The sequence below is a fragment of the Siphateles boraxobius genome, unplaced genomic scaffold, assembly GCF_051911475.1.
Source record: "Siphateles boraxobius isolate OS27281-9 unplaced genomic scaffold, OSU_SipBor_1 25, whole genome shotgun sequence".
In the NCBI taxonomy this organism is placed as follows: domain Eukaryota; kingdom Metazoa; phylum Chordata; class Actinopteri; order Cypriniformes; family Leuciscidae; genus Siphateles; species Siphateles boraxobius.
Genome location: NW_027508866.1, coordinates 7,430,698 through 7,442,915, shown reverse-complemented (window position 1 = coordinate 7,442,915; position 12,218 = coordinate 7,430,698). Strand labels below are relative to the sequence as shown.

The following is a 12,218-nucleotide window of genomic DNA, read 5'->3' as shown; positions in this document are numbered from 1 at the left end:
TCTTACAGGGATAAAGTAGCCAACTCCATGTGTAAAATGAAATACTCTGCTGTATCTTTAATGCCGTGGGCCTAATTTTCTGCCAGAGGTCCTGGATATCTTGTTCAGATATGTGGCATCATGGATTCTATCAAATACCAACAGATAAAAAATCTAAACCTGGCAACCTCTGCTAGAAATCGTATGACGGGCCATGTTTGGATCTTCCAACAGGACAGTGATCCAAAAACAAACATCTAAATCAAAACAAAATTCGGTCACTGAGCACAAAACCAAGCATGTGCAATGGCCATCCCAGTCCCCAGACCTGAACCCTAGAGTAAATGAGTGGGCTGAACTGAAGAGAAGAAGCGCCGACATGTATCTGGGAATCTGAAGGATCTGGAGAGATTCTGTATGGAGGAATGGACTCTGATCTCTTGTCAGGTGTTCTCCAAACTCATCAGGCATTATAGGAGAAGACTCCGAGCTGTTATCTTGGGAAAAGGGGGTTGCAAAAAGTATTTAATAAAAGGAGGTAAATGATTGTTCCCAATGTGGTTTGGAGAAAAACCTTTATTTCATAATGTGACCCCCCCCTCAATTATTTTACTTCAATGAAAGGTTATATTTTCACTAATTTAAAAAAATAAAATACCAAAAGGATTAACAATGCAGATTTTTTTAACAGCCATCCTTGATCATATTTACCAAGGGGGCAAATTCAAGTTCTGACCAGCACTGTATACCCACAATCCACTTGGGGAGTCCCTAACACAGAGGGGTTTATCTCTTCATTTTTTTATTTTGGGCTGACAACAGGATCAGTGTTCTCTGAGGAACATGCAGCCACTCCTCAATATAAGGTGTGTAATCATTTACCGTACTCAGACAAGCATCAACTTGTCCAACTGAGTCTGAGCTCATACAAGGGATATGTCTGTGAAAAGAACCATTACAAGTGGGATTTGAAAAAAACAGATAAACATTTTTGCATTTTCATAATGTCTTTGTATCCTCTAAGAACATGGCTCATATCGTCTCCACCTGTGGAGAACAAACCCATAGAAAAGTGCAAGGTCTCTGAAATGAAACATTTAAATGGACTGATTATTCCCTCTTGTCTTTGCAGATTTTCTGTGATGTGCAAAATGTGCATGGAAAACAGTCCGACGTCAAACTTTGTCAAGGCAGATAATTTCTTTTATTCATGACTTGACTGCAGCAAGTGAATGAATGGGGCATCGGTTGCTTCCAGTCTGTTTACGCACAGTTGCTAATGGACTTCTAAACAACAAGTTTACTGCTAACAGATAGCCCTTCTTCCGATAGACAGACTTACATATTTAAACTTGCTAGATATTTAAACTTGCTTTGTAATTCAAGACAGTCATTTTAATAATTTCCAATTCATCATGTTACTCGACTCTCAAACAGTGGGACATTCTTAATTTTTAACGGTGCTAATTTAAACGCACAATATACCTGGCCGCACCGTCAGCCTCGAGACATTCTTCTTTCATTACAAACTCCCCAGGCCCCTCAAGCTAGCAGCCAAGTCTCAATAACCTTATATATCCAGTGTCATTCTCCAGGAACTGAAATGAAGAAAGAGCTGAGGATACTCTCAACACCTGTCCCCTAAATGAGACTTCACCACCCCTCTTTGTCTTCCTGTGTCTTTGTCTCTGCACCAGAATGAGGAGCTAAACATCTGGGGGAGTGAGCAGTCTTCTCTTGAGTGTGTGTGTGTGTGTGTGTGTAGAGGAGAGCTCAGTCAGCTGTTGTGTGGTAATGTTCTGAACAGACATTACTCCCACAGATATAGAGAGTCGGTGTTCCGGAGCTTTTTTCAGTATGTTTTGTTCTGTCCTCCTCCTGTCCTCTCCCCATCTCTCAGCCTGTGTCTAGCTGGCCTTTTCATTCGACTGCCATAGGAGAGCTTCTCTTTCATGGGTGCTGCAAAGCTTTTGTGCCACCTCTCTTTCCCTCTTTCGCTTTGTTATACCACTCTTTTACTCATCTTCCGTGTCAGAAAGTAGTAATTAACCTCCTGAACCCGAGCAAAAGGAATCTTCTGCTCCAGCTCACTCCTGAGTTCTTGGGTGAAAATCGTACATCCAGGCAAATTTGTCTCTTGTCTTGCATATCTTTGGCCATAAGTTTAGTGATTTATAAACCACACTGAATATAATCCTAGTGGTTCTTTCAAACCCTGTAATGGACCACAGGAATGTAAGATTATGCCTATCTAACAGCACAGTCCACGGGCACATTTTCAACCAACAGTGGAAAACCTTTAACCCTTTAACTGTCAGCCCCCTTTTTGAGAATGGACATTAAAATGCACTATTCAAACATAAATGGTTATAATTCAAGAATTCTTTGGAATATAGACCTAGTTTGGTCTTGTTTTGAAGAAACCACTCAGCAGATTATTGCTGAAGTGAAAGCACTTCAAAAAATGAAAGTATGAAAAAGTTATGGAAGTTTAAATCTACAGTAAATCAGATATACTGTACTTAATATTTTTTCTTTTATATAAATATATATTTTACAAAAAAATTTTTTGCTATAAAATCAAAGCCATATATCTAACCACGTTGTGTTCCAAATTTGAAGCTGATATCACAAAAATCCCATGAGTTCCCATGAAATTTTTTTTAGGCGTAATACCAAAAAGAGCCACCGGGTGACATATTCCATTGAATTTAATTTTATGCATTCTCTCCTAACATTAAAGCAACACCGTCGTTTTTGCGGTTTTTGCTCTCGGGGTCCCCCTACAGTTGGGAAACAGTATTGTCTTCTACTACTGTCATAAAATCTGTCATGGTTACACCAGGCGATACACGTGTGCATTTGTTGACAAACCGATAGCGTCTTGAGTTCTCGCGGGCAGACTGCCAGCGCTGCGTGTGAAATGTGTTCATCCCAGGTACATTGGGATATATTTCAGCATGTCATATGAATATAATTTCATGGGTTTTATTTTTAAAAAACGTCAAAAGATCGCGTAGCTCATGTTTACAAGACAGCGTCATTATAGTAGCCTATTGTCTACTGTTTTACATAACGGATATGCTAATTCAATGTTTGTGTGGTAGGTAATAGCCATATATCGTCAATATTATAATATCAAGCTACCATAGATGAATCTGCAAATTTGAAAATCGATTTGCATTATAGCCTGAGGCAAGACACTTTCACCAGAAAAATAAATACACAAACATATCAGCCTGCAGACATTAGTTATCCTGAAAGATTATTTATTATAACCATCGTAAACTAGCATGTTAGTGTAGCTACCAGATTGGTAATTCGCTACTCTACTAGCATTAGGCTACTTGATTCATGAAGATAAATGGAGGACCAGATAGATTCCGTAACATGGCCAGGCCATGTTATTCAGCCTTTTACATTTCGCGCGATAGTCAGCTCCCTGACTCCCTGATTTATTTATAAATGTATAAACACTTTACAGATGACTGACTGATGCGCTTGTGACAGGGTGCATGTTACTGAAAGAGAGAGAGAGAGAGAGAGAGAACTGACAATATTCTGACAATATGTGTTTTGTCAAGATTAGAAAAGGTTTTGATCATAAATTATGAAACATGATGATGCCCAAAAGGGGAGGAGCCCAATAAAATGAATTTAGAGTACCGTTTCTATGGTAACGCAAGGTCCAATTTCAAAACAGTTTTCACAAGATGAATTCTGAGTATGTAAGCTTTCAAATTATACCTTATTTATGATAACTACTAAAATATGTAATGTAATAAAAAATGTGATAAAAAATATATATTTTAGAGGATAATATTTTATAATTTTTTTTATTGACAAATACTAGTTTGTTTTATTACAAAACTTTAGCATGAAAACCAAAGTTTCAATTATTAAAAGTGTGTGCGTCGACTTTTTGTGACAAAGGTCAGAACTCCTGTTATGATGTAGATTTATTGAGGTGAACTCTTGTCATAAATTCATCTATTACTGTTCCTACATAATTTGTAACAAAAAACAGTTCTAAAATATCTATTTAGGAGTCTTAGACCTTTCCAACAATGTTTATCATGATTAGATTAGCATTTAATTGTAATATAGTGAAGTAAACTTAGGCGTCCCGGTAGCGGAACGGTGACAGTTGGATGCTCCTGTATTGATTTGATGACTGACTTCCTTTGTGTTCCAATGCATTCCTCTGCAATTTTATCCCGAAAGTGTTTGGAACATTAGGGCCTCAGAATCAGGAAAATTCCAGTTTAGTGAAGGAATGGAAGAGACATGTTGCACCGTGAACAACTCAAGGCTTTGAATCTGGCACAGGTATTTTCCCAATCTGTTCTCACAGATGTTTCCCACTACTTCTGATGGACCTGAAGAGAAGTCATTGGATGATATTTGTATAGTTGCTGTTGTTTGTTGTTCATGCCTGGTTAAAGCTCTAAGAGGGTCATCGAAGTCTCAGAGTTAGTTAAAGCTGTGTGCCAAGCTTATGATTATTACAGGCCAGTGGCCAGAGCTGATAGTCTTGTCGGCCTCGCTCCGACAAGTTTGAGTCCCACCTCGTGGTCCTTTCCTGATCTCTCCCTCATCCCTCCTCAACTATACAATCAAAATATAAATAAAAAATATACAGCATGTCACAAGTTTGTTATTTATATTACAGGTGATAGTCAGTGTAAATTGCATTGTGCCATCTCAGGTTGTGCCCCCTCCCCATAGTATTGGTTAGAAAATTTGGGGTGTGAGTGTGTGTAATTTACGTTGTAGAATTAAATTGAAAAACCCCATTTTAAAAACCCATAAGAAAATCTTTAGGGAACCACTGGTGAATTAGTCTTCCAGTTTTTTACTTCATCCCTGCACTCTGCACTCCAATACTCTATCCAACGTATTTTTTAAGGTAAGCGTGGGTGCGATCATTTGTAATTTTAATGTGTCTGGCATCCAGTTATTTTTAGCTGTACAAAACAATTGTTATGCTGCTTGATATTGCAACCTTGCATTTCTTCTTACCATATTATGTTAATGTATTGTATTAATTATGTAGCGTAAATAGTCTTACAGTTTACTGCATTTCTATATATTCTTCTTGTTATTTCCCAATAGCGGCTAATAAATAAGTCTCGCACGTTTACAGAAAACACCTTCCGCGTTGAAAGACAAGGTGGATAGCACCTGTTATTAATGCTAATCTTAACTGTTATTTATTAGTGAATGTTATGTCATCTAATTAATATTCATGATGAGCCATAAAGTTTAAAAGAGCCCCCCTCCCTACATTTCAGATGATTACTGTGTCACCTGGTGATTACTGAACCAGATGCAGGTTTCTGCAGTGAAACAGGTTCTTGGACAGAACATAAAGACAAATAAGAGTTGAGTTGCAATCAATTCATCTCATTTAGAGCAACATATTGCAGGAACACAGTCAAGTCACCTTTATTTATATAGCGCTTTTTACAATAGAGATTGTTTCAAAGCAGCTTTACAGAGATAACAGGAATTTTTTTTATTATTAAATACAAAATTAAATGTCCCCAACTAAGCAAGCCAAAAGCCAATGGCGACAAAGGCGAAGAAAGGTGAAAAGGCAACAGTTCAGAGTCTTGTCTAGATGAGTTACAAACTTGTTACATTTGTATTTACTGGGCACTGCAAAAACATTTGTCATCCCGAGGAGGTTTGCTAACGGTGCAGTAACACAAGCACCTTGGTAACTCATAGTAGATGACGACACAATGATCAGGGGCATGCCATTTCTTTACACCTGGTGAAAATTTATCCTCAGACCTGACTTTGAGTGGACTTATTATTAAACAAAACAGAACTTTAGTGCATTTCCCATTAAGTGTATGCATCTTAATCCATCTAAAGTATGCAATGTATAATCTAAAAGAAGTCTTATCTCACATACCATCCATAGAATTATAATCCGGCAGTCTGGCACAAACATGAAAATCAATTACGCCCACACAAAAATACTCTAAAGCACATAAGGTCACGATGCTAAAATCTGAGCAAAATTTGGACTGGAATTCACATGGCTGTGAAGTCTTTGTTAAATGTGCTTACAAATTACACCCATAGATATTCCAGCTCCTTTAATACATCCTCAGTAAGAGGGGAAAGTCAGGGCATTTCGTGCCATTTAAAGGATTGTAAATATCCAGGCGTCACCTTTAAAAAAAGAAGTAAAAAGTGAATATTCTTTCCAACAAGACAAACAGATTTATCAAAACCTTTAATACACCATAAAAAATTGACAAACTCTTATGTTCTGGGTGGTGATGGCGCAGTGGATAAGAGACATGCCTCTGTTGTGAGACCCGGGTTGGAATCCACTGTGAGACACCAATGTGTCCCTGAGCAAGACACTTAACCCCTAGTTGCTCCAGAGGCGTGCGACCTCTGACATATATAGCAATTGTAAGTCGCTTTGGATAAAAGCGTCAGCTAAATGAATAAATGTAAATGCACATATTAGATACTTAAACATAAATAAGCAAATAAACAAAGAAAATAAATAAAAAGATACAGCATGTCACAAGTTTATATTATTTATATTACAGGTAGTTAGTGTAAATTGCATTGTGCCATCTCAGGTTAAAGTATTACATTTGAATGTTTTCAGGAAGGTTGACCATTTTTACAGTCTAAATTGACATTAGTAGTTATGTATGCAAGGGCGTGAAAGTTGGCTCTCAGTAAGAGAATTTAATGCTATTATTATTCACGTATTCAATTTTGTGCTATAACTATTACTTGTTATATTCAGTTGTTAACTATGTTGATGTTTTAAGACCGTCCCTACTGACAAGTATAAGACAACATTACATAATGTAGTAAAAGTTAAAAAGACTTGTCATTACAGAGTTCATGAAAGGATTACTTTTAATTTATGAAATAGTTCTCATCACTTTAAATAAAAAAAAGATACAAACAGGGTTAATGGATAACTTACAAATTATAACACTTTTTTAAAAGTAGTCAACTTAAATGTATTGCTTTTATTTTAATGTATTGTGCTTTCATCCAACTGTGCGTATCTGCCAATATAGCAACAAGAGTTGGAAACCGAGCTGAGGACAGGCCAAAAAAGGTGGATAGGTAAAAATAATAATATATATATTATAAAGTTACTGGCTTTTGTTAATATGTTCAGAAAAATGTCTGTAAACACATAAAAAAGTTGGCACCTGTGATAAAGTGAGGCATGTAACTTTAAATTCAAAGAACCAAACCATGGGTTTTGTGTTAAAGATAATTTTATTCACCGTTTTGTCTCACACATGTGTCGAATGGAAGGTGCACATTTCATTGCGACTCATGTTTGTGCCTGTAAATAGTGATGTGTCGTCCCGTATCGAGGCTTCGAAGCGTGTCGAGTAATCCGGGATGATTTCTGTGAAGCGCGTATCGAGGCTTGTGTCGGTGACGTATGTGGTGACGTTTGAAGCCTCGCGAGCCGCCTGTACCACGTGACTGCTTCAGGAAGTGGTTCGCGGTTTGGCGGGTTTTTTTGAAATATAAGGGCCAGCAAAATGCAATGGATCCCTCCTCACATTTTGTGGACTTGGGACTTTGCGAGTTTGTTGGCGATCTATTCAAGCTTCTTTTTTTTGCGATGGAACCATGCGTTGTCATTATAATCACACTGCACGTTTTACATTTATTGTCCACTTGATGACACAATAGAGCAAATGAAGCACCATGAAGCTTCGGTACATGAGTGAACCAATTGGATGGAACGCTTCAATGCTTTATGAAGCTTCATCTCGCCATCACTACCTGTAAATAAGAAAAGGTGAATGTAAATTATTCAAATAATGATCTGTTTGTTAATGGTGAATCTCTTTGTCTTACCTTCTTCCTGGAACTTCCTAATAGGAGGGGCTTGCGAACAGGAAGCCTGACTTATACCTTCCCAAAGGAGGAGGAGTTCAAGTATTGAGAATGTTATTACATTGAATGCATGTCTTTTAAGATTCTCGTTGGTTTTCATGATGAAAATGGAGCTTGATAAAGAAGATGCTAATATTCATGTTTGAATGTTGATGTTAAATATGAGCTCATAAATAAGCTATGTAGATTGTATTTGAGACAGCCTTGCCATTGGTGGGTTTGAATTTAAGGGGAGGAGCCTCAACTATAAAGAGTCTGATTGTTTGGACAAAAGGGAGAAGAGAAGGGTGATAGTCGGGCCAGTAGCCAACGTGTTTGATGTTTCTCATGTAAATATTATTTTATGTTATTTTTTCCTTTACTTTTGTTTGTACCTTGTTTTTCCTGTTTTGGAATTTTGGTGGATGGACCCTGTTACACTATTTTGGAGCGTGCCCTGACAGGAAAATTGAATCACCTTTAAGAGACTTCAGGGTTTTTATTTTTCTTGCTGCCTACCTAGCCACGGCTAAGACCATCTTTACCACAGCACCAGATGTTCATTTTTAATGTCAGGTTATGTTTATGAGGAAGATGGCACCTCTTTGGTAAAATGACCCCATGGATTTGAGTCACATAATGCACGAATAACCCATGTCTTCCAGTCTACCCAGACTGCAGGGCTGTTATGATCCAAATGAAGCTGTGAGCGATGGAGCGCGTTACGGCTATGGTCTTAACAGGGGTGGCTACAGCTACATCACGTGTGGTGGAGGGTGATTTAAGGCCTGGGTATACTTTATTTTCCACGTTCCAAGTACACTACTTTGGCTGTGAGCGTGGAAATACGCGTTGCGTGTGTGCACACTATCTAGTGTGTTTTCAAAGCGCTCTAGCCACTCGCACATGCGCTGTTGTACGCACACTGTTCGCGCGGTCGCAAAAATTGGGCTGCACTCGGACCAGCAGCACGGACCCTCCTAATGATGAAAATTGCGTCATGCTTTACAGATACAGTCTGCTCAGATATTACTATTGCTTATACTTTTTTTTTCTTATTATTTGTCAGTAAGCAACCACTTAGCAACACTGATCAGACCCCTTTAGCAAACACGTAGCCTAGTACCATGGTGTTGGTAGTGGCATACTACCGGTTTAATCATGCTATCATTGCGTCCTAACAGTTTGGTGCTTAGTAACTGTCCTCAGGTGTTTTTATTTATTTACTTGTAGCATTCAAATTAGCAGACAGTGACTTCCCATTGCAATGTAGGTATACTTTGTGAAAGACACAATGTTGTCATGAATGTCACACAGGTGAGTATGACTCACTTTCACTTGAGAATTGGACATTTTAACTTTTCACTTTGTTAGCTGTCCTAAATCATTAGGCAGTTCAGAATCAATTCCTGTGTGAACTGAATGATGTCCAGTAGAACGTGTTCCATAGAGTAAAGTTTCTATATTCTTACAGGATGGTGTTCAATAGAGTGGGGGTGCAGAACATTTTGGCAGGTGGCTGCGGCTGTCTGCGATTCTGTTTTCATTGTTGCCATACTTTGGCACCCAAGCAGAGCAACAAATAAGCTGGAACTGTTGCTGCAAATCTGGAGAGCAATCTTGTGTATATTTCACCGCAGAATTGAGGGTGCAGACAGGTTTATTATCTCCTTGTACCGCTTAGTTTATACTCCCTGGAGCCTCATTTATAAAATTAATATATGCCATCTATTTGATTTGATTGTAATTAAAGGAATAGTTTACCTATAAATTATGTAATCAGTTGGTCATTGTCATGCTGTTCCAAGCCCTAAACCCATTTTTTTTACTGGAAGGAAAAGTTTTGAAGAATGTTCACACTGCTCTTTTATACAATGAAAGTAAATAGGGACTAGGGGCCGTCAATATCAAAAAGGACAAAAAAGCATTATAAAAGTGGTCCATTACTCTTGTGCACTATATTCCAAGTCTTTTGAAGCCATATGATAGATGCACTGCCCCCATTTTGAACTGTAGTGTCATCACCACCATTCACTTTCAGTGTGTGGAAAAAAGCAGATAGGACATTTTTCTGCAAGTTACCTCTTTTGTGTTCCACATAAGAAAGAAGCCATATGGGTTTCAAACAATATGAGGATAATCAAATGATGACAGAATAATCAAATGATGACAGAATGTTCATTTCTGGTTGAACTATCCCTTTAAAAGGCTTGGGAGTTTTGAAAATTATATTTAGAAAAACAGAAATATCAATGGCCGGAAAAGACAAGAAAAGTTTTACATGTAATTGTGAACGTATAATCGTTTCTCAAATGCTACACTGAACAATTTATAAATGGTGTACAGGTTCACAGTTGCGTTTTTATAAATTAGGTTCCATCTGTATGCTGAGCTGTGTGAAACCGCTGGTATAATCCATGGTCTCTTCTCTGACCACAGGCCCGACAGGTTGATTATGTGAAAGAACTTCTGGCACGGCAGAGCCCAATCTCCTTCCACAAACACTGGAACATCAACCTCGTGGCCGTCTACCAGCGCTGTCTTACAGAGCTTAATCTGAGGAGACCACACTCATTTGAAAAAACCAGAGGAGCTGTAGACCGAGCTAATGGAGCGAGTGCGTGCGTATTTTTTTAATCATTTGATACTCTAGAAAATTTAAAGGCAATATGAAATCAAAATAAACCCCATATTTAGTTAAAAATTACAATCAAATTAATTTTTTCTTGTTGAAACATTCTGTTTAGAAACTCAGAAATATATTTTACAGAAGTAAACCGGGTTGCTATGGTATGGTTTTATATTGACTTAAAAAAAAATTGTTTTACTGTCATTCATAATGATAGTGGTGATGCTGTTATGAATAGAAGTTGTTGTTTTAGATAAGTTAAATGCATTCGGATGCATTCTACTATGGTATTATACAGATTGTTTTTGATTATTGAAATTTAAGCAGCTTAACTTGTTTACTCTCTTATTCAGAGTTAAATCTATTTGTACATCAAGCAAAAGTCTCTATGCGGGTGTGTAGGCGGAGTGATTAAATACCATTTAGACTACTGTAAAACACAAATGTATCATCAATTAGATAACATATTAAAATGAAACCAAACACCTTGTAATCACGCTTGACTTTGCTTACATGATGGTATCATATACATCTCGCAAGTTCTTTTGGCAAAAACGACAAGGTTATTTTGGCTATAGAAGTGGGTTACTCATAGCCGGACTATATTGGGTATATAGTTAACCTAGACTGTGAAATGATGGATATTGCTTGCTGGGACAGAAAGCAGAAAGAAACAGTGACCTTCTCTTAAGGATGATATTACTGTAACAGTACAAAACGTTCTAAGCATGCTGCAATGCATAAACAGGGTGCCAGGGACACAATATTCCACGAATGGTTTGGAGAGTGGTCTCATTTGATATGTTACAGATACCGTTTTGACAATTATGCATCTTGGGATTTTGTTTTGTGCTTTTATGCTTTGTTTCGCATTGGCTTTAAATATGAAAGCAAGTTGTTTTTCAGTTAAAGCTGAGCTGTGTAAGTTGTGCTAGTACCACCAAACAGAAATTCATATATAATGGTTTGTAAAACTTTTTGTTTTACTGGTTGTTACAAGCAGATATTCCTCCCCCAAACTTTTTGCTCTGAGAGGAAAATTTGAGGAAACATTTGAGGAAAAATCTGCTTTTCTTTTAGTTGTCTCTACATATTAAAATGAGGAGAAAATATTTAAACATCAAACAAATTACACAGGACCTTCTCCCCTCGCCATTCTGGGTATAAAGAAATGCTTCTAATTCTGTGCTGTCAACAGTCTACTTTATTAACTTCCTCTTTCTGAATACTTGGAATAGACACCAGTTTGGTTGCCCTTGCTTTTCTTTTTGACAATTTTGATATTTTTGATTTTCCAGTATTTAACTTAAGAACTCTTAAAAAAAAAAAAACTATTTACTTGTAGTTACTTGTAGGGTCAAATGTACGGCCAAGGGTTTGAGCTGTTGTTTGAGTAGCAAATAATCTTACATTTTGTCCGGCATGATGTCCATCTGGCCACACTTTTTATTAACATGGATTTGTTTCCCAGAGCCTACTCAAGCATGTTAAAGCTTAATACTGTAATACTGAACTTTACACTTTGGCTGAATGAGACGACATAGCTCAAAAATTTGGCTGGTCATGGTGAATTTCTCAACATAAAGATAGTCCTAATTTTCTTTCAGTGCCAGTGTATTGACAGCAGAAAGACTGCGCAATGAAAAAGAACAGCAATAGTTGAACAATGAAGAGAATAATTTAGGGAACTTTCAAAGCCCCTTTGGAAATTAGGGAGAAC

At 37.5% G+C, this 12,218-nt stretch overlaps 1 protein-coding gene across 1 annotated transcript in view; it reads left to right on the top strand.

Moving 5' to 3' along the window:
- The window catches only part of b3glctb (beta 3-glucosyltransferase b), a 31,744-nt gene extending 20,887 nt beyond the window's left edge, over positions 1-10,857 (top strand). The window contains 6 exon segments of the mRNA XM_077243900.1: positions 2,015-2,084; positions 5,608-5,731; positions 8,532-8,645; positions 9,344-9,431; positions 10,309-10,464; positions 10,852-10,857. Coding sequence (XP_077100015.1) covers positions 2,015-2,084; positions 5,608-5,731; positions 8,532-8,645; positions 9,344-9,431; positions 10,309-10,464; positions 10,852-10,857 — 558 coding nt within the window.
- Positions 10,858-12,218: the final 1,361 nt, after the last annotated feature.